Source organism: Pseudoliparis swirei, chromosome 4 (assembly GCF_029220125.1).
Source record: "Pseudoliparis swirei isolate HS2019 ecotype Mariana Trench chromosome 4, NWPU_hadal_v1, whole genome shotgun sequence".
Classification (NCBI taxonomy): Eukaryota; Metazoa; Chordata; class Actinopteri; order Perciformes; family Liparidae; genus Pseudoliparis; species Pseudoliparis swirei.
The window spans coordinates 18,613,468-18,635,191 of NC_079391.1; the positions used below are offsets into that span (position 1 = coordinate 18,613,468).

Sequence of the window (21,724 nt, forward strand, 5' to 3'; positions counted from 1 at the left end):
TGAGATTTTGTCGTAGTTTGAAGCAGTTATATTTTAAATACAGTATGGCAAGATTGTGATTTTCTTTTATTTAATATAAAGTTGACACGGTATTTTACTGGTTTAAGTGACACCTTGCCATACCATGTTTGCAACAAAAAAAACAGAGAATATTTCATGAACCGGTTGCACAGTAAGTTGAATCACAAGAGTAAACCAAGACAAAATAAAGATAAAGGGCCAAAAAAATCAAAATGGGTTTTGAGAAGGAGACTCAAAAACTATAATACCCATGATATAAAATGTCCATGAGTTAAAGAAAAGCCCATTGTAAAGCACCTTATCCGTTAATGTAGAGAAGCGCTAATATATGACAGTCCAATTAACATTCACAAGAAAAGAGACAAATGGGGTCTATTAATAATTCCCACTTTTCCCCATTTAGCATAACGATGGTATGGCTTGAGCAGCAACAGCACCACTTCTAACGTATGGTAGCCTGCATGTATTATGTACAGTACAGTAACTAATCATAGCTGATATGAAATTACTCTTTGGTGACAGTCAGGCGCTGCTCATGTCATCAGCTGAAAATTAGCATGCCAGAGGCTATTTTTAGGTGTGCTGACTTGACAGTGGCTCACAAAGGTAAATCAGTCGAGGGCAGAGATGTCACGCATGAGCGAAAGCATCATCAGCACATTACAAGGTGCTGCCACAGGGCTGGAAATGTCACCTGTTATGAGTAGCTTTATTTTTGATTGGTAAACCCAGTAAATCTCCATTTGCCATTCAGACATACTTCCTTTAACTGGAAACTAACTTTACGCTGTTAACAATTGACTTGTGTGAGCCGGAGCGCTGGCCGTGGCGTGCAGCTCCTCATCGCATGGCCTCTTTGACACCGACTCTGTTGTCTGACCCGTCGTAAACAAAAGGACAATAGAGGAGCACACAGAGGACCGAGAGAGAGGGTGTCATTGTCTCTGGACCGCTGTTGTCACCCACTCCAGCCTCAGCATCCACAGTTCAGATTAACCAGACACGCTTCCATCGATTCAATGTGGGCAAATATTTCCAAGTATTTAGAAATGACAAATGAGCACACCTTGCTATAAAATAAAATATACACACATAAATATACGTAAACGCACGATATCTGAAAGCTGTAGTTCAAACACCAATTTGAAACATTAGCTAGTGACATGTTATAGTTTGAAGTGGAAGGAGCAAGAGAAGAAGCCAAACACAGAGGAGACCACAGCTGGAAGTAGCTTACAGGCATGTAGCCCAGAAGGCAGGAAGTAGGAAACCACTGTCAACCTCTGACTAATGGGGGAAGTGGGAACAGGTGAGCAGGATGTGTGGCGGGAGTGCGTGACTTAAGACCGAAATGCGTGAGTCTCACGCTCAATGCGTGACACTTGAGAGCCCTGGGTCTGGTGAGTGCAGGAACAGGTGAAACTGATCAAGGAGGCGGGAAACCCACAAGAGCAGGACGTGAAACGTCAGGAGTAGTTAGTCTTTCAAGACAAAACAGGAAATACTTTCTGCAGGGAAACGATAAGGATACATAGCAGTGATCTTATCAAAGGTTAAAGCAATGATCGGTCCACTCAATGACCCCACTCAGTTTTAGAAAAATGTTTAAAATTGCTGCTGTTGTCAGCAAAAAAGACGAGACATAAGATGTATTGTGAAAAAGATCACGTTAGTAGCAGTGCAATGTGTGTGATGCATTCTCCATACAAAGTCATTTGTCTAGGATTATGTATAACCTCGCAAACCTTTTCACTTTTCATTAAAAAAAGCCTTGTAAAAATGTTTGACCTTGAAACAGTTGTTTCTTCCTTCCCAGTTTATTGCCAAAGCTCATCTAAGTGGCAGCATATCGCCCAATTCCCCAACCCAAGAGTATATGAGTATTCTAGTATCATGTGTGCAAACACATATCTGATGTTCTTGACCCGTAAAATGCTGCACCAATATTACATATCTGCACCGTTTCTCTCATTTATCTTTTTCACCTTTTATTCTATGAACACTTTCTATCCACTCAGTCTGATTTGAATGTTTCTCTCTGGCCATCTATCTCAAAAAGCGCTTTGTTGACCCAACACATTGATTTTTTCTTCCTAACACAACGCACGTCCTCATATCTTCGCAGGAAACCAATGAGCTGGTGGCCATTAAGAAGTTCAAAGACAGCGAAGGTGAGTGAGGGAGGGAGACGAAGAGGGAGAGAAAGAGGAGCGGCGGTATCAACTCGGTCTGTTTCATTTCCGTGCAGAAAATGAGGAGGTCAAGGAGACGACGCTTCGGGAGCTGAAGATGCTTCGGACACTGAAGCAGGACAACATCGTGGAGCTGAAGGAGGCTTTTCGCAGGAGGGGGAAGCTCTACCTCGTCTTTGAATACGTCGAGAGGGTCAGCTCATCATTATGTCATGCTACATGCACACATGAATTATTATCTCCGCTCTGCTGTATCCAGGCTCAGAGTTGCGGGATACTGCTGAGACTGCTCAGTTAAGCATTAAAAAGAAAAGCATAACCATGGCAACATATGAACTATGCTGTTGGTGAATAATGGTATTCCCCACTGTGTTGCCAGGGTATCCAGACAAGTGCTTACTTCATGACAGGTTTATTCCCATGCTCCAGTCACTTCAGCATGGTGGTCCCTCTTACTCTCCTGGTTTAAAAAGGAAAGGAGGAAAGAGGAGAGAAATCCCCCCCACTATAAGAATGATCAAGGACATTGTTCATATTTTGAAGCACATTCTTAAACAATCAATATTATAAACAGTCACACCTGCAGCCACACAACCTAGCTCTGTCTTGTGGTTTGCAGAACATGCTGGAGCTACTAGAGGAACTGCCCAACGGCGCACCGCCCGACAAAGTCCGCAGCTACATCTACCAGCTCATCAAAGCCATCAACTGGTGTCACACGAATGACATAGTACACAGAGGTGAGGAGTGCAGCTTTACTTCTATATTAAAGTATCTGCTGCAAAAGTATCAGTGTCACTTTAGTCTTGTGTTGTGTTTTAAAATGAGCCTTTTACCTCTGTCTGTTTTTCAGACATCAAGCCGGAGAACCTTCTCATCAGCTCCGAGGATGTCCTCAAACTCTGTGACTTTGGTGAGTCTCTGGTCTCGTCTCTCGGCCATATTTGTCACGTTGAATTGTTGAGATTTACATGTGCAACGCGGTAACAAAAATTAACAAATATGTACTTGCATGTTTGCCCATGTGGAATAAAGGGAATTGGTTAAGTATTTGTTTGAAGCATTGAATCAGCTTTATTGGTTTATTAGACAGGCTGCTGTACGTGCACATCTGTCATATAGCTGTCAAATTGACAGATTTTTGCAGTTATATTCAGGATTTCAGTTTTGCCCGTTTGGTTTCTTGGGCTCGGTTCTCTGTGAAATAAATCCCACCATTAATGTGTCACCATCTGAGTTGTGAGGATCAATTCTGCCCCTGGAAAGCAGCCAATAAGCTCAATTAAACCAAAGATATATTTTAAGAAAGTCCAGTTAATGTTGGGCTCCTGTTTCCTTTGTAAAATACTAATAGATTGTATTGATACAGCATACTTTAACAAAATATTTTACAGTCTCCCAGGTATATTCTACATAGTTAGCTTTGCATATTTCTTTCTAATGCAATCCTACTGAGTCAGTCTGAGTGAGATTTGTTTGTTATTCACTGTTGGAGCTGACATTCTGTTTATTGTGATTGTGTGTGCTTAAAATGGACTCTCTGTGCACCAGCTATCTAAAGCATAGCCTCAGCCCGCCTTCAGTGACATAACTAATTAGAGTCTGGTCACATGGGATGATGGCCATGTTGTTACTGTCGCTGTCCAAACGATTTGACTGTTCATTGCACTTTCTTCTTACTAATTAGCCATTTGTATTTATCACAGAGTATCTACGTGATGTGTTCATTTCCATCTTCCTCTGGCTCAGGTTTTGCTCGTAACCTATCTGAGGGAACAGATGCCAATTACACTGAGTATGTGGCTACAAGGTGGTACCGCTCGCCTGAGCTGCTGCTGGGGTGAGTGTGTGTGTGTGTGTGTGTGTGTGTGTGTGTGTGTGTGTGTGTGTGTGTGTGTGTGTGTGTGTGTGTGTGTGTGTGTGTGTGTGTGTGTGTGTGTGTGTGTGTGTAACTTAAGTATTACATAATTACAGAGCAAAAATCCCAAATGTGTCAGGTTGAATATTTTGGTCAATTGTGCCAAAAATAATGTTGCAACGGGCTGGAGAGTTTTCAGTAAATTTCAAGAGAAATTAAGCTCAGTTATTTGGAATTATTTGCACAATTTCAATATATAAATCATACTTTTTCATTGGTGAACTTGTTTTGGGGAGGACAAATAATATCAGATCTTATGACATGTTTTGGTTAAAAGTAAAGCCCATTTAGTTGAATTATAACAGTGCACTGCATTCAGGTGCTCTCCCATCACACACTCAGATGTTGTTCCAGCATGGCAGGAAATAAGAAGTCAGTAAAGTTTCAACCTTCTGCACATGTGCAGCCCACACTATACTGCCAACGCTTCTGCACTGAGCCAAAGGACTACATGCTTTCATGTAAGTTTTGGTTACATTACTGTGCTGGATATATTTGATATGTTTTATGATATTACGGTTAACGAACACATATTAGCCAAAAGCAATGTACACTCTTTACAACTTGTTAACACCGTCTGCTAGTTTTTGCCAGCTAGCTGTTACCACGTGGAAAGTAGCTTGATTTCCCTGCAGCTAATTCAGGAATAATTAAGGAAATCATCAATCTATCTTTTTCCATTCATTCCTAATTGTCAAACATGTATACACTTTAAAATGTTCAAAGTAGCTTTCATCATTAGTTACTTGCTAGCTTGCTCACCACATGGCACATTTCATGTTGTATGTATTTGACAGATGAAGTGATTATGTCTGTTTATAATATTGTAGTAACAGCCTGGGCATATTATCCCATCACACCCTGTCAATTCCTTTCCACCTAGAATATTTGTAGGATTTTGCAGCTCTAGTCCAGAATGATCTGGCATTGCATATTAATGTATCTCCAGTCCTGTGTAAATTGTTGACACACCAGAATATGCTACATCTAGATATTAGCATTTCTGGGAAAAACATATCACATCGAAGATATTGTCCTTGATAGTAAAATCTGGTCACTCCAAATCATAATTCATGATGTTTAATAAAGAAAACACACCTCTGTTTTCAGTTTATTTTTTTAGATAATCCAGTGTATTTTTTTAATGCATCTTTGGAAGTAGAGGGAATTTTTCTCAAGAAGTCAATGTAAACAACCAAAAGAACACACAAACACAGCAGATCTGGTAAGAGCTGTAATGTGTTTTTAAAATGTTGGGGTCATCTATTTATTATTATTATTATTATTATTATATATGTAATGTTTTGTGTGTTTTTTTGTGCACACATTTCAGTCCCATAAATCATCAGATCACTAGGGAAATAGGTGTCACTCTTTTCCACAAAAAGAGCTGATGAAGCTTTACCTGCTCCAACAGGATGACACAGATCCCCGTGCAGAAAGCACACACATTCTGTTTCTTGTCTGGTTTTTCGAGACTTTTTGCTGCATTGAATGTCGATTCTAGTTCGGAGACGGCTGAATGCCATCTAGCCTCACTGCTGTAGCCTGATTTAGTAAATGCCCTGGAACATTTATTGAGACAGCTTTTGAATGCCGCCCACTCAAATACTCTCTCCCTCCAACACCACAGCTCCTCTGCTTCTCTGCTGCCAGATCTCTCGCCATTTCTCACCAGACCCTTCAGCTCCATTCCCTCAGAAATGACCATCTTCTTTATGCGCGTCTCCACAAGGAACACATCGTCCATGCTTTTGTTTTACCGCCCAGCCACCAGTAACATCAACCTCACCACAACCAAACTCATAATAGTCCTCTCTCTCTCTCTTTCTTTCTCTCTCTCTCTCTCTCTCCCCCATCTCAGGGCTCCCTATGGAAAGGCAGTGGACATGTGGTCGGTAGGGTGTATTCTCGGGGAGCTGAGTGACGGACAGCCCTTGTTTCCAGGCGAGAGTGAGATAGATCAGGTTGGTAAAGAAACAAGACGTCCATTAGTCTATTAGCTGTTAGCTGACATAAAATGAATCAACCGAAAAGTATTTGTTGGTCCTTTTGTTCAGCCAAAATAAACCCAAAACCATATAAAGGGAGGGTTTAACTGTTGCGAACCCTGATAAAAAGATACAGGTCTTTTGATCCAACACCTGGAGAAGAATGACGTAAGCATCAAACGAAATGAGAAAATCGCAAGGCGACTTTACTGTTTTGGTTTTGCAGCTGCTTTCAGCAAGAAGCTCTTAAAAGACAACATTAGCAAATAGCCGGTGAAACCAGTGGAGCGTTTAGCCGCTAAAGGTGCACTTATACTTCCTTTAGGAGTTGGTGAAAGGACTGTAAACATTGAATTCAATTCAATTCTGTTTATTTGTATAGCCCAATTTCACAAATTACAAATTTGTCTCGGAGTGCTTTACAATCTGTACACATAGACATCCCTGCCCCAAAACCTCACATCGGATCAGGAAAAACTCCCAAATAACCCTTCAGGGGGAAAAAAAGGAAGAAACCTTCAGGAGAGCAACAGAGGAGGATCCCTCTCCAGGATGGACAGGTGCAATAGATGTAATGTGTACAGAAGGACAGATTTAGAGTTAAAATACATTCAATGAATATGACAGAGTGTATGAATAGTTCATAGTAGGCATATTCCACGATGGAGACCTCCACGATCCATCAGGCAGATGGCGGTGGGGAGGAGGAATGGGCGGAGTCTCAACAGTGGGCGGAGTCTCAACAGGACAGTGGCGTAGTCAGTAGCAGGAATTCCACGACCCAGACCTCGATGATCCATCAGGCAGATACGATCTATGTCGTCTCATAGGGTCCGATGACCCCATGAGACGTGAAGTCAAAAGGACTCCGGGGAGAAAGCAGAGTTAGTAACGTGTGATTGAGAGATGAAAATTCATCCATAAGGAGAGAAAAAAGAGGAGATAGGTACTCAGTGCATCCTAAAACGTCCCCCGGCAGCTATAAGCCTATAGCAGCATATCAAGGGGCTGGACCAGGTGAACCTGATTCAGCCCTAACTATAAGCTCTGTCAAAGAGGAAGGTCTTAAGTCTACTCTTAAACGAGGTGACTGTGTCTGCCTCCCGGACTGAAATTGGAAGCTGGTTCCATAAAAGAGGAGCTTGATAACTAAAGGCTCTGGCTCCCATTCTACTTTTTAAGACTCTAGGAACTACAAGTAGTCCCGCATTTAGTAAGCGCAGCTCTCTAGTGGGGCAATATGGTACTACAAGCTCCTTAAGATATGATGGTGCATCACCAATCAAGGCTTTGTAGGTTAAGAGAAGACTTTTAAAAGTGATTCTTGATTTTACGGGGAGCCAGTGCAGAGCAGCTAGTGCAGGAGTGATGTGATCTCTTTTCTTAGTTTTAGTGAGAACACGAGCTGCAGCATTCTGGATCAACTGGAGGGACCTAAGAGACTTATTAGAGCAGCCTGATAATAAGGAGTTGCAGTAATCCAATCTCGAAGTAACGAACGCGTGAACCAATTTTTCTGCATCTTTTTGAGACAAGATGTGCCTGATTTTTGAAATATTACGTAGATGAAAGAATGCAGTCCTTGAGATTTGCTTTACGTGGGAGTTAAAGGACAAGTCCCAGGTCATCCATGTTTTCATTGACTTCTATTTATCAACTCACAATACAAATGAATGCTCCTGTTGCTCTGTATATGCTGGATGTTTAATTCAGCTTTACGAACATGACAAAAACAATATCTGTATAGTTGCTAAAAAAATAAAAGTAGATGTTCGATCGTTTCACATGATCTTCATGAACAGGTCGATTTTGCCTTGTTGCCATGTAAATGCACCGTATAGTTGAAAAATTCCTTTGCAACACCTAAAGGTCCATATAAAGTCCATATTGGTGTAAAAGATGAGGCTGAAAGATCATTTATGACCTGAGAAACACTTCCAAATGTGTCACACTATATTAACTGCGACGCTGCATCGTTTTATTACCTCCAGCTCTTCACCATCCAGAAGGTTTTGGGGCCACTTCCTGCAGAGCAGATGAAACTCTTCTACAACAACCCTCGCTTTCATGGAATCAGGGTAGGAAACGTTTCTCCTCCTCCTCCACCTCCTCCCTTTCTTTTTTACCTCCTTTCCTTCTCTCTCTCTCTCCCTCTCTCTTTCTCTCTCTCTCTATCTCCCTCTCCTTCTCTCTCATTCTCTTTCTCTCACTCTTTCTCCCATTCTCTTTCTCTCTCTCTCTGTCTCTCTCCATCTCTCTCTCGGCAGTGTTCCCAGCACCATGACTGAGTGGATTGCTATGACTCATGAGATAGGTGGTTGGTGTTCAGTTTAGCAACAAGAGAAAATGTCCCAGAAGGCCGAACAAGACTTTGTGTGTGTGTGTGTGTGTGTGTGTGTGTGTGTGTGTGTGTGTGTGTGTGTGTGTGTGTGTGTGTGTGTGTGTGTGTGTGTGTGTGTGTGTGTGTGTGTGTGTGTGTGTGTGTGTGTGTGTGTGTGTGTGTGTGTGTCAGTTTCCCTCTGTCGCTCATCCTCAGACTTTGGAGAGAAGGTACCAAAACATCTTGAGTGGTTTGATGCAGGATCTGATGAAGGTAAAAGATTCTAACTCAAACCGTGTTTAATTGAATTAACATGGACCTGTTGTGTTATTCATATTTAATATATCTTCTGCTCCTGTTAACCTTTCTCAATAATTTACATTGGATAAATACACATTTCCCATCAGAACCTGTTGCTGCTAAACCAGACTGAGCGTTATCTGACGGAGCAGAGTTTGAACCATCCGGCCTTCCAGCCTCTGAGGCAGGCAGAGAGGCCTCCTCCTGCATCTCCCAACCCGCCACGCTCCTCCAAGAGGAAAACACACCATCATGGAGAGAACACAATCCCCACGAGGTCCGACTCCTTGATTTAAACTCTGTCACAGCTTCGACATGCAGTATACTAATGATCATATTTGAGTTCCATTGAGTAAACACTGTGGCTTGATGATACTGAGGGTAGAACAAACTCTTTATTATCATGTCACTGAACAGTATATGGTTCCATAGGTGTCGTTGTGTGAGCCAACCCTCATTCAAAGCTTCCCTAGACATCTGTCGTCCTGAGCCTACAACTTAAAAGCAAGTAAAAGTCCAGCAGGCTGACCCAGACTTCCCTCTCACCTGCAACATTTTGCAGCTCATTCTGGGGGATCCTGATGCGTTCCCAGGCCAGCTGTGAGATATTATACCTCCAGCGAAGGAGTAGCGGCTCGATTCCAAGCTCCCTCCTGATGTCCGAGCTCCTTACCCTCTCTCTAAGGCTGAACCCGGCCACCCTACGGAAGAAACTTATTTTTGCCACTTGTATTCGCGACCTTGTTCTTTCGGTCACAACCCAGAGTTCGTCACCATAGGTGAGGGTTGGAACGTAGACTGACCAGTAAATTGAGAGCTTTGCTCAGCTCCCTCTTCACCAAGACGGTTCGGTGCAGCGCCTGTTTTACTGCTGCAGCCGCACCGATCCGCCTGTGGATCTCCCGCTCCATCTTACCCTCACTGGTGAACAAGACCCCAAGATTCTTGAACTCCTTCGCTTGGGGTAGGCACTCTGTCCCCACTTGGAGGGAGCAATCCACCGGTTTCTGGCAGAGCACCACGGCCTCAAATTTGGAGGTGCTGACTCTAATCCCCGCCGCTTCACACTCGGCTGCTAAAGACCCCAGTGAACAACAGAGAGGCGATCCCGAGATCCCTAAACCTGACTTGCTCCACCCCCCACGAAAATCACTAACAGGACCGGTGATAAAGGACAGGCCTGGCAGAGGTCAGCACCCACTGGGAACCTGTCTGACGAGGATGCGAACACAGCTTTTACTGCAGGCATACAGAGACCGGATAGCCCGTAGCAACGAGTCCGGAAAGCCATATTCCCGCAGCACCCCCCACAATAATCCCTGACAGACCCGGTCGAAAGCCTTCTCCAAGTCCACAAAGCACATGTCGACTGGTTGGGCAAACTCCCAGGACCCCTCGAGTCTACGTGCGAGGGTAAAGAGGTGGACCAAAGTTCCACAACCGGGACGGAATCCGCACTGCTGGTCTGCTTTCCTATCCTGAGCCATCGGACGGTTGCCAGAACCTCCTTGAGACCAACCGAAAGTCCTTCTTCATGGCCTCCCCGAACTCCTCCCATGCCAGAGTTTTTCCATCGGTGACCACCGCAGCTGCCAGGTCTTTCTAGGCGACTCCCCCGCCATCTTATCCAACTCAACACCAGGTAGTGAATAGTTGACAGCCCTGCTCCTCTCTTAACCCGAGTGTCCCAAGACATACGGTCGCAGATCAGATGATACAATTACAAAATCAATCATTGATCTGCGGCCTAAGGTGTTCTGGTACCAGGTACACTTATGAGCCACCCTATGTTCGAACATGGTGTTCGTTATGGACAAGCCGTGGCTAGCACAGAAGTCCAATAACAGAACACCGCTCGGGTTCAGATCGGGCAAGCCGTTCCTCCCAATCACCCCTGCCAGGTTTCTCTGTCATTGTCCACATGAGCGTTGAAGTCTCCCAGGAGAACTATGGAGTCAGCAGGCGGGGTTCTTTCCAGGACCCCTCCCACCGACTCCAAGAAGGCCAGATACTCTGAACTGAGGTTTGGTGCATAAGCACAAATATATATATATATGTATATATATATATACATATATAAACATATACAGTATATCCTAAATTTAGAAAGAGTACAACCTTTCAAGCTCCAAATTGGCTCTTCATCATCGCCATCTTGATGCCATGCATATGCGCAGCGCTTGCTTAATAATACTTAAAAGATTTGCCATCATGCTCCGTAAATGGAAATGTATGGCTCTTAGATGGCATTTGATTCAAAGCAATTCACAAACTTTTATTCAGAATTTTTATTATAAAGGGAATAAATCACAGCAATTTGCTATAATGTCTGCAGTCCTTGCTTCTTGAAACAAGGACAATTTCTTTAAAGATTTCAACTTAAGTTGGGGTTTTTTCCAAGCAGTAGTAGGATTGTTAGAATAAGAGTCTTAGGTGCAGGTGTGTGCAATGTTCACAAAGTGTTTTCCATCCTTCTTTCTGCCCCTCCAGGAGTCACACTAAGAGCACGAGCCGTCACTCCACCAGCAAAGAATGTTCCAGCCTCCCTCGCCATGACGACCTCCATCACCTCGGCAACAAGAGTTTCCTCAACGGTAACAAACCGGCTCCGTCCAGCTTAAGTCCGACGCTCCACCCCAAGGCCCAGTACATGTCCCAGACCCTCAAGCGTTCTGTCTCGTCCAACAAAGACCTGGCTAACAACAACCTGCCACACCTCCTCAGCCCCAAAGAAGCCAAAGGCAAGACAGAGTTTGATTTCAGCTTGGGACCCTCCACAAAGCTGCCAGACCAGGGACACGGGGCCAAGTATGGCCACAGCAAACCCAGCTCGTCTCGCTCTCAGCAGCAGCAGCACCATCCGCAGCAGCAGCAGCAGCAGCAACAGCTGCAGCAGCAGCAACAACAGCAGCAACAGCTGCAGCAGCAGCAACCACAGCAACAGCAGCAGCAGCACCATCAGCAGCAGCAGCAGCAACAGCTGCAGCAGCAGCAACAACAGCAGCAACAGCTGCAGCAGCAGCAACCACAGCAACAGCAGCAGCAGCACCATCAGCAGCAGCAGCAGCAACAGCTGCAGCAGCAGCAGCAGCAGCACCATCCGCAGCAGCAGCAGCAGCAACAACAGCAGCAACAGCTGCAGCAGCAGCAACCACAGCAACAACAGCAGCAGCACCATCAGCAGCAGCAGCAGCAACAACAGCTGCAGCAGCAGCAACAACAGCTGCAGCAGCAACAACAGCAGGCCGGCCGCCACACCTTCCTGGAAGGCAAGACCAACACTCTGCAGTCTGGAGCAGAGAAGCAACATGGCCGACACACCCACAGCATGGCCGACTCTGCCCATGGATCCATGTCCTCCTCTTCAAAGAGTTCGGCCTCTTACCTAAGCCTGTCCAAGAGCCACAGCGCGCTGAGCGACGCCAAATCCGTGGGGAACCTCAGCGACGGCCGACTCCACCTAGATGACCCGAACTCCAACACGACAGCAGGGATGGGCCCCGGGGCCCGCTTCTTCCCTGCCAGCTGTTTAGACCTCAACGCCCCCTCAGTCCCCCAAGGGCCGCCCGGCAGCCCCTCCGCTCGGCACAGTGATCGATCGGGGCACAGCCCCGCCTCTCAGAGCAGCGGCAATGTCTGCATGGAGAGCAGCACGCTGGACTCCTCATCCAGACACAAATCCAGACATAAACCTCTAGCACCAGGTAATTGTGAGAGCCTAATTTTGAATTTAAGAGTCAAATGTATTGTCCTGATTTAAGAATGAAAATGTGTCTTTGACTTTAAGCCTCAATCAGCCCATTTTTCAATTGTGTTCAAGATCTTTACAAGTATTTAAATTCATCTTTAGTAGATTATCACCCACCCTCACCCAACATAAAACATTACATTATTAATATATTACCCATGACTTTTGTAATCCCCACAGAGAAAACAGTAAGATAGTTTGAGTTGTTGGTTTTGGAGCCAATGTCAACATGCAGAGCGGTTCAAATGGTCACCAGGTCTGGTTAAACTTTCCCCAGAGACAGTTTACGGGTATAAAGTCAGCCGTATGGGAACCGGACCACAAGATGAGAGTTTTCTGTACATTGAAAAGTTTCAACAAAGCATCTTTGGGATGCTACTAGTTTTTGATCCAAACAGTAATTGAAATGGCTGCCATGGCAAAAATGTGGTGCTGCAATTATTAGCTGGTTCATCAATAGTTAATAGTTAATAATAGATGAATAATTTCAGTAAATCTGACAAAATGTCAAAAAGTTGCTGGTTCCAGCTTTTCAAATGTTTCATTTATTTGTTTTGTTTTATGTCTGTAATTAAAATAATCTCCATTTCTGACTTTTGGTTGATCAAAGGAAGATATTTGAAGATGTCACAGAGGTCGTGGGCATTTTTCATGATTTGAACGATTGATCAAACCAAACGTCTTCTAATGCCTTCCATCTTTCCGCTCTGCTCCAGAGGAGGCCGGTGCTCCGGAGCTCTTAGACCCGGGAGGAGCAGGGATGCCCTCCACCCACACTCTACCTTCTCCGCATGAGTCTTATCATTACGGCCTGGGCTACACCTCCCCCTTCTCCTCGCAGCAACGGCCTCAACGACACTCCATGTACGTGAGGAGGGAGCGCCACCGACCACACGGTATCGAGGGTGGGATGGTGGGCTTGCCTCCGCCGGGGGAGGCGATACCAACACGTGCCAGTAGCCTGCAGCTCCTCTCCCCCCAGCTGCAGCACCGGACCACCCTCACTGGACACTCAGTGAGCTCGTCCAGAGAGGACTGCACGGATGACATGACAAGGGTTAGTGGCGGACAGTCCTGTGAGTGTGGTGGGAGCTAAAGGAAACGTTCTCCTTAAAAGAATACTGTAAGAACAATGATGGGTTTTGTCTACAAAGAGACAAATGTTCGACCAGAGCTGCCAGGGTCATCGAAGCAGCTGGTCCATTTGAATATAGTGCGGGACCCTTTTTGCCTTTTGTTGATGCTCAAAAAAACAAATGATAGCAGACACAGGAATCTCTGAAATCACATCGTAATGCCATCAGGTGTCAGTTTTAAAGGTTTTAGACTAAATACCGTATTCTTTCCTTTTTGAAAATCAGTTTTTGGGCCTAAATAGACCAAATGTATAGGAGTTCAATTAAAAAGTAAAAAATAGGGGTTGAAACTCTCTCAGTAAAAAAAACTCTATCTATTTCTGCAAAATGATTTTTAAGTAAAAAGAGATGGGGGTATTTCCCAAACCATGGCGACAATACTTTTTCATCTTTCTTTTTGACTGTCTCCATGGTAACAGCAACATCTGTGGCCAGTTTGACTTTCGGTGTGATTGTGTTCTTAAAAATTATATAACGCTATAAATAATTGTGAGGTTTTGTATCTTTAAATGTAAATTATTATTTATCTCAAATTTATGACTTTATTAATTGTTTCCAAAATTCCAAAAAGCAGTTGCCTCAATAATTAATAATGAAATGTAATGTTATGTAGGAAGACCCTCACTGAGGCGCTCCTCCCGAAGTTTAAGTTTACTAGGATTTGTTGAACATGAATCTGAGAAATGTTGGGAACTAATGAAAAAAGGATGGACATTTTTTATTTTATTTCCAGATGCATTAGTGTCAAAGGGTGAATCTTTCCTTTAACACATGTTTAAAATGTGTGTGTATGTGACAAGCAGATGCGCGCGTGCATAAGTGTTTATGTGTGTGTGCATGCGGGTGTGTGTGCGTGTGTGAGTGTGTATGTGGGTGCGTGTGTGATTGTGTACGTGGGTGTGTGTGTGCATGTGTGAGTGTGTGTGTGCGTGTGTATATGCAAGTATGCTTCAAAGTGTGAGTTTTAAGAGGGAGGCAAGTATGTGAACCAGGGGGATGATATGCATGTATGTCACATATGTGTGTGTGGGTGGGTGGGTGTGTGTGTGCGTGTGTGTGTGTGTGTACAGGGACTGTCACTGTCTCACATTGTCTTTGCCACTGCTTCACGCTGCTTTTCCAGTCTGCTTTGACCTGCGCCTGTCCGTCTCCTCAACAGATTGAGCAGTCCCCTAAAGACATGAGCCACCCTTGTGCCCCCATCAAAGACTCTACGAGGGACAACACTGCTGCTTTTCATACACAGCGCTCTAAAAACGAGGTCCGGCCCCCTGACTCCTCCCTTCCTCCAGGCAGTTCACCCAGCACAGACAGTAGCTCTTCTGACCGCTTGTTTCCATAGCTTTTTCTGTTCCTACAACAGCTTCACCGCACGTTGTCGCTGGTATTAATGTATCATCGCTGAAAAGCTCTAAGATTGTCCCTATTGTCTTCTGCATAGCTAGTGCTAAAAGTGGGATTCAATGATATTATTGATCACAAATATGAAGATGCTGAGCAACCTTGTCTGGTCCTGTGTCCATGTGTGTACTTGTGCATTTGTGTGTCCGCTTGACATGTGCGTCTCTTAGGTCGGCATGTATCACGACCCTCATGTGGAGGATGCAGGTTCCTCCAAGGAGAACCGGATGATCTTCACTGAGTCCATGCCTCGGAGAGTAGGCAGTTTCTACCGAGGTAAGGGGCAGCAATCACACAGAGAAACGGTGTGTCTTGTACTGTTTTTCTTTGTTTAGTTTAGCTTAGTTGATATGGTCATCACAGTGGCTGTAACATACATTTTTGGATAAGAACCAGATGCACTCTGTATCGTGTTTGTTGTGAAACAATTTGCAACACAGGAGGCTATTTAAAAAGAAAAAAGAAAATAATGATAAAAACTAAATAAAAGAAAAGAAATGCTTTAAAAAGTACACCTATAAATATATCCACAAAAGATATAAGCAAGATACAAAATGCAGGTGTGTCGGCAAGGGTATTAGGTGTGGGAACAATGCTGGTTTTCTTTAAGCCATAATTTAATACAATTGTGTTGCATGTCCAGTTAACTTTGTGACTTGTCAAATGACACAACATCACATTCAGTTTGACACAAACGTTTGGGGTTTCTTACACATTTAAAAAAGAGAGAACAACAACAATTATACATGGGCTTCAATAGACAGACATGGTGGATTTTGGCAAATGTAAGTGCAGCAAAATAAAATATTGTTGAATTACCCCCGGAACACCTCAAACAGCATAGATTGGTAACAGACATTTTAATAACCTTCTGTACCCGCCTGTCTCCTCAGTCCCCTCCCCCAGACCAGACAACTCCTCCTCTTTCCATGACGGTGTCGTGCAGGGCCGAGGGCCGGTCGTACCCGTTGTACCCGGAGACCCTCTTTCCATGGTCAACCACTCCAAACGCCAAACGGCTTTTGACTGGTGATGACTGCTTATTTATTTGTGAACTGCCGTGGCAAGTGACTGTGTCCACAGCATAGATGTACATTCAAAGGTTGTGAGGAGGAAACTGTGTCGACATTTATTGTTTCGAAAAAGGAACTGAGCTTCTACAACACAGCATGCTTTGACCTCAGAGGTAGACATCTCATGAGAAATGAAACAAAGTGGGTCTAAAACTACCGCACATACTTTCCTCACTGTCACAACATTAATTAAGATCCATCTGATTTTACAAGGTCACTATCAGTCTCTAAATGAATGAAGTTGAAAACACACAAAATCTTTTCTCTCTTGTGTTGACAGTGGAAAAAGAAGCAATTTATGTACAGTACTTACTGTAAATATTGTCATAATGAAGGGCAGATCTAAATGAAGTGAACAAAAAACAAGAACATTATTGAGTTTATTTTTTACACTATCCACGATTTTATTGAAAAAACTAAAAATACGTTGTGCTGTTTTTTGAATTTTCAGTTTGTTAATTTTTCTGTAATTTTTTCCGAGGGGTATTATTTTAGCAACTGTGTCTTGTCATACTGTAAATTTATTGTACTTACATCCGATATTCAGGTTGTACCTCATATGAGACATACTTGATAGGAAGTCACCATTTAATCCTAAACTTGTAATATAAACACGAGTCATACAGCGGAAACAATGTTCTTTACATTTGCCACGTAGGACCACCGCAGAAGCAATGGTCATGAATCCTCCAGAGCCCGCCAAAGAGAAGGAAAAACAGGGCTTCTTCAGAGCCATCAAGAAGAAAAAGAAGAAGACGCAAATAGTAAGAGCATTGAAGTCATTTCATCCAGCACACACAGACGTATTTCCTTTAGGTATTTATAAAGTACATTTTAGTGCATAGTAGATACTGTAAAACATGATTATATGTAGCATCAGTGTTTATTTGTGCTTAAAAACTAACTCATGGTGTGAAGGAACACTGCTATCTAACCACAGAGGGTGTTAAAGGGTTTATTATTTTCACAGTATCTGCCATCATTCCTGTTGGTAATAACAACATTAGAGTCACCGAGCAAACCGCTGAAATCTGAGAACACAGCGGCATCGCTACAATGAGACAAAGAAGCACGAGAAATCGGGATTACCAGACAGATTCATGTGTACGGTACGGTCCCTGTACAAATAAAAATAAAAGATTATAAAAAGCCTCAATAAGTAAAAGTTATCTGGTAAACATGATCAGTAAAACTATAATCAGTGCTGGGCAAAATTCCCTGAAAAATGGTCAAAAGAAGATGCAAATAAACAAATATTTGCCTCCACTATTGTTACGCCACTATTTGGAGAGTTGGAGATGAAGAGTTCGGGGGGGGGGGGGGGGGGGGTAATAAACCACTGCAGAGAAAGACGATTGCAAAGAGATGATGGAATTAAAAGAATGCCACTCAAGCCAGTGGAAATGTTGCATGCATCTATATATTAGTATCTATTGTGACTTACCAGTGGAGTGGGCGGTGTTTTGTGGACCTTCTGACTGATTCATTAAGTCGTTTTTTCCTCTGCGCTTCATTGCATTTTCTTTTTAGCGATCCACCAACTTTCCATTTTTGCCTTTTTTAAATTAGCAGTATTTCTGTTCTTTTTATCTTTTTATGTGCAAACTGAAGATCTGAAGTGAAAAAAATTAATAGAAGCACACTTGATTATTAACAACTGATTATTAAGCTCCTGTCACATTCTCCGGGTTTCCCCCCAGCACCAAGGAATGAGCACACTCAGGGTATCGTTAGCAATATTCTTTATTGTCTCTGCAGACTGCCTCTGCTCTCCCATATAGGGAAAAGACACACAGCCTCTGATCTCCTGCAGCTGAGGCCAATTAGGCCTCCTCCCCACCTGTTCCCTGAGCCACTCCCCTCCGGAGCCCAACCACGCCCCAGCCACCACATCAACATGTTGGACACTCTTTTAGCTTTAGCTCCAAACTAAGTGGTCTTGATAACATTGCAGAATATTTACAACGATCCTTAAATGCTGGTCAGACCATCTTAATCAGATGTGTATAGTATTATTGATTCTTCTCTTTATATCTATTGCTGGCTGGTATTTTATTGAGATGGGTCAGCATGAGGTGCTGCATTAGTTTTTTCTGTTTGCGTCAGAGGTTTGTGTTGAGAGTTGTGGCTCTGCGTCTTCTGCCCCACAGACGGACACGCAAGATGGGAGGAACCCCAGCATCCGGAAAAGCCTTTTCCCGCTCTTTAGCTCAAAGAACAGCTTAAAGCACAACTCGGCTGTCAAAGTCCTGCCTGTAGTTGCCTCGCCCATGGCACAGCACCAGCCTACCGCGCCCTACCCTGCCTCACCAGTAATCTAACATCGACTCTCCGGCTGCATGTTAACTCGCACCGCCCTCGCCAGAATCACCTGCTTTTGAAATGTTCATGACTGATTGACTGAGAAACATTGACATTTTGAAGGGATTTCATCTTCATTCTGGGTCCTAACGCTGCACGGTGTCTGAGTGTTCATCGTGTCTTTGCTACAGCGTTTGTCATTTTTGTATTCACGTTGCATTTGTGAAACAACACTCATCCTTTTCAAAACATCTTTAAGAGTCATGAACATATTCGTGTATACCAACTCCCACTGGACACATTGATGAACTCTGCGTTGCGCTGCAGGAAGCAATAGTTGGTGATTTTAGGCTTTTTTTGCACTTTCTCTGCCGAGAGTCAGATGGGAAGGTTCGATAGACTACTTACTACTCTCATGTATGTCCATTAAACACGGAGCAACAGACAGCAGCAGGTTAGCTTAGCTTAGCACAAAGACTGGGGAAACAGGGGGGAGCAGCTAGCCTGGCTCTGTCCAAAAGCGACTACATATCTTCTTCTCACCCCCCAAAAAATTGATAATTTAGAAATTGTTGAAGATAATTTAAAAAGCCAAATATTAGAGATAATATTAATATATGATCATTTGCATTTATTTGTTTATATTATTTTAAATTTTATCGAAATATGAACTGACATATTATAGATGAAAAGATGAATTTATTAATAAACAAAAATGACAATGAAATTCCTCGTTAGTTGCAGCCCAACTGCGTTTTATAGTTTCTGTAAGAAATAGTCACTTATCACCATCACATGCTCCTCGTGTTTCGTCTGGTGCTGCCAGAGGTGCATGAAGAGCCTCGCCGTGATCTGAGTGGCACGTATTGTGTGATAAAGTGTGGTAACCTCGCCGCAGAGACATTTACACAAAGTGGAACATGTTTTATTGGTTTCTGAAATGTCAGGTTCCTGGTAACGGACAAGAACACCTGTCCCTGCAGAGGAGCTCCAAGTCGTCATCTCACCACGGCAGCCGGCGGAAAAACCGCGAGCGATCCCGAGACAGAGACCGGGAGCGGGAACAGAGCCGGGACCGAGACCGGGACAGAGAGAGAGAAAGAGAGAGGGAGAGGGAGAGAGAGAGGGAACGAGGGAGGGAGAGGGAGAGGGTGAATGACTGGCCACCAGACAAACCAGTTGACTCGCACTCCCAGGTATGGAGCATAATGTCACACACTGGAGGTACTAAAATGGCCTCAAAGGGACCCTTCGTACAATAATACAAAAATGATATGTAAATCATGTTATGTAATGCTTTGGGTGGACTAACGCACTAATAACTCTTTCATCCACTGTATCTCTTTCTCTCCTAACAGAGTCAACCACTCAAGTCACTCCGCAGGCTCCTTCACCTCTCCCCTTCCTCCTCAAATCAAGGTCAGCCTCTTCCTCCTCCTCCTCCTCCTCCTCCTCCTCCTCCAGACCTGCGCTTCCAAGCCCCCCTCCCCAACCCCCCTCAGCCCTCGTCCAAAGCGGGCTACACTGAGGGTCGAGGGCACGTTGAGAGCAGGGGCCACTCGGGGGTGAGCAGCTCCACCCAGGCCAAGAGCCGCAAGCCCAGCTACCCCCTCCCTGGACAGATTGAGTCCAGCTGGCACGTGTCCGCCTTACAGCGGGCGGAGGGCGCTCAGTTCACCCCCGAGCAGCTGGGTATTAAACCGGGGCAGAACGGACCCACTTTTACCCGAGCCTCCCGAACCAGGATGCCGAACCTCAACGACCTGAAGGAGACTGCGCTGTAAGCCCCTCCCCTCCCTCTCCCAAAACACGCCACCTCCAACTTCATCCCCATCCTGTAAGCATCTGCCAGACGCAGACATCACGGTACTGTAGTACAAGTTTACACAACAGCCTATTTCACTTCATCCTCGTTCAGAAACACAGTTGCGTGCTGACGACGAGAGGCCCAAGGCCAGTAACAGTGTTAGGGAATCAAAGACAGGAAAGAGGCCCATTCCCTCCCGGGAAGCCGGTACTGTGTCCGTTGTATGTTACTCTCTCTTCTTGACAAGGTTAGAACATTAGAATAAGATGGTCTTTCCTGTCACGTACACACTGCCCACGTGGCCTCTTTGCTGCCATCTTGTGCTCACGGGACACTACAGCAACGCGTCAGACAGCCGCAGTCACACTCCAGTGGCCAATGAACTCAAATGTTTTTCAAGCTCTGATATTTAATAAGAAAAAGAAAAAAAAGAAGAAGATAAATTTATTTATATCAACATAATTTATTAAATATGTATTTGTTTTAAATTCAAGGATATAAGCTATAAATGATACAGTATGTAAGCTGTATTGGAATAGTATAAGGTAATATAATTAAATGTGTAATTGCAAGAGCTTTACTTTCGACACAAAGAAATGCATAGATCTTTATGTTGATAATACAATGTGTCAAAAGGAATATTTAATAATGGTGAATGTCCTTTTTTGTTCAATTTGATATATTGTTAACAGATTTTCACGTTATATCACGTTATTTTTCAAGTTTTTTTCCTCTTTGTTTCATCAAAATGTAAAGATATAATGATGACTAAAAGAAAATCTTGGACATTACTCACAAATCTGATCATCACTCTCATGACATTCGTTTTGAAGTTTCGTGACGGGCCGGGCTATTTGTCAGCGAGGTTTGATAGCAGAGCAGCCCGAGTGAGACTGTTAGGCTCTGAGCTCTACACAGTAACTGTCAGTTCACTTTATGTCCCACTCTTAGTGTCCCCAAAGTAAGCCCTATTTCCAGTCTCTCAGTTCATTCATCAGCCACAACTGCTTTCCAGATTCGTGCCGCCATGTTGGTTTTGTCTACAACTTTAACAGCAAGTTACGGACATCAACTTTGGTGGTGAAAGGTTGGCCTCTAAAACTGAGGTTTAAATACAACATCTAGGTGTCTAAGATAGTAGGGGAGCATTCAGCCAAAAAAGGCATACCTCACATGCAATCTTTAAGGTCTGAAATATTAGGCTGGTGTAATAAAAAATATATAAAATGATGGAGACAAATCTCATGACAAGACCAAAACCAACAATGAATTGTAGATTACTCATATTAGATTACTTGTAGTCTGTAACCGTCGTGACCATACATAATACAATTATTACTGTGGTGATAACTTTCCAGTGTTGCAAAAACCTGTCTCAGAGTGTTATGAACTATTGTGGAGTATTTGGGGATTTAATAAGCCCTTAGAAGCATTAATCTCTTTCTCAAACTGGACTTCGTGCTTCGTATTTCTAGTCTTGCTGGGACCTCAAACAATATGCCACCACTAACGCAGC

General features: G+C 43.8%; 1 protein-coding gene across 1 annotated transcript in view; it reads left to right on the top strand.

Moving 5' to 3' along the window:
- Positions 1-20,660, top strand: part of cdkl5 (cyclin dependent kinase like 5) — a 31,272-nt gene extending 10,612 nt beyond the window's left edge. Inside the window, exons 4-22 of the mRNA XM_056412755.1 lie at positions 2,147-2,192; positions 2,270-2,406; positions 2,833-2,953; positions 3,067-3,126; positions 3,963-4,053; positions 5,996-6,098; positions 8,114-8,200; positions 8,635-8,715; positions 8,850-9,019; positions 11,233-11,600; positions 11,961-12,446; positions 13,207-13,547; positions 14,786-14,887; positions 15,198-15,303; positions 15,921-16,056; positions 16,759-16,864; positions 18,251-18,412; positions 19,349-19,597; positions 19,760-20,660. Coding sequence (XP_056268730.1) covers positions 2,147-2,192; positions 2,270-2,406; positions 2,833-2,953; positions 3,067-3,126; positions 3,963-4,053; positions 5,996-6,098; positions 8,114-8,200; positions 8,635-8,715; positions 8,850-9,019; positions 11,233-11,600; positions 11,961-12,446; positions 13,207-13,547; positions 14,786-14,887; positions 15,198-15,303; positions 15,921-16,056; positions 16,759-16,864; positions 18,251-18,412; positions 19,349-19,597; positions 19,760-20,185 — 3,378 coding nt within the window. The 3' untranslated portion in view covers positions 20,186-20,660. The remainder of the gene's footprint in view (positions 1-2,146; positions 2,193-2,269; positions 2,407-2,832; positions 2,954-3,066; positions 3,127-3,962; positions 4,054-5,995; positions 6,099-8,113; positions 8,201-8,634; positions 8,716-8,849; positions 9,020-11,232; positions 11,601-11,960; positions 12,447-13,206; positions 13,548-14,785; positions 14,888-15,197; positions 15,304-15,920; positions 16,057-16,758; positions 16,865-18,250; positions 18,413-19,348; positions 19,598-19,759) is intronic.
- The last annotated feature ends 1,064 nt before the right edge of the window (positions 20,661-21,724 follow it).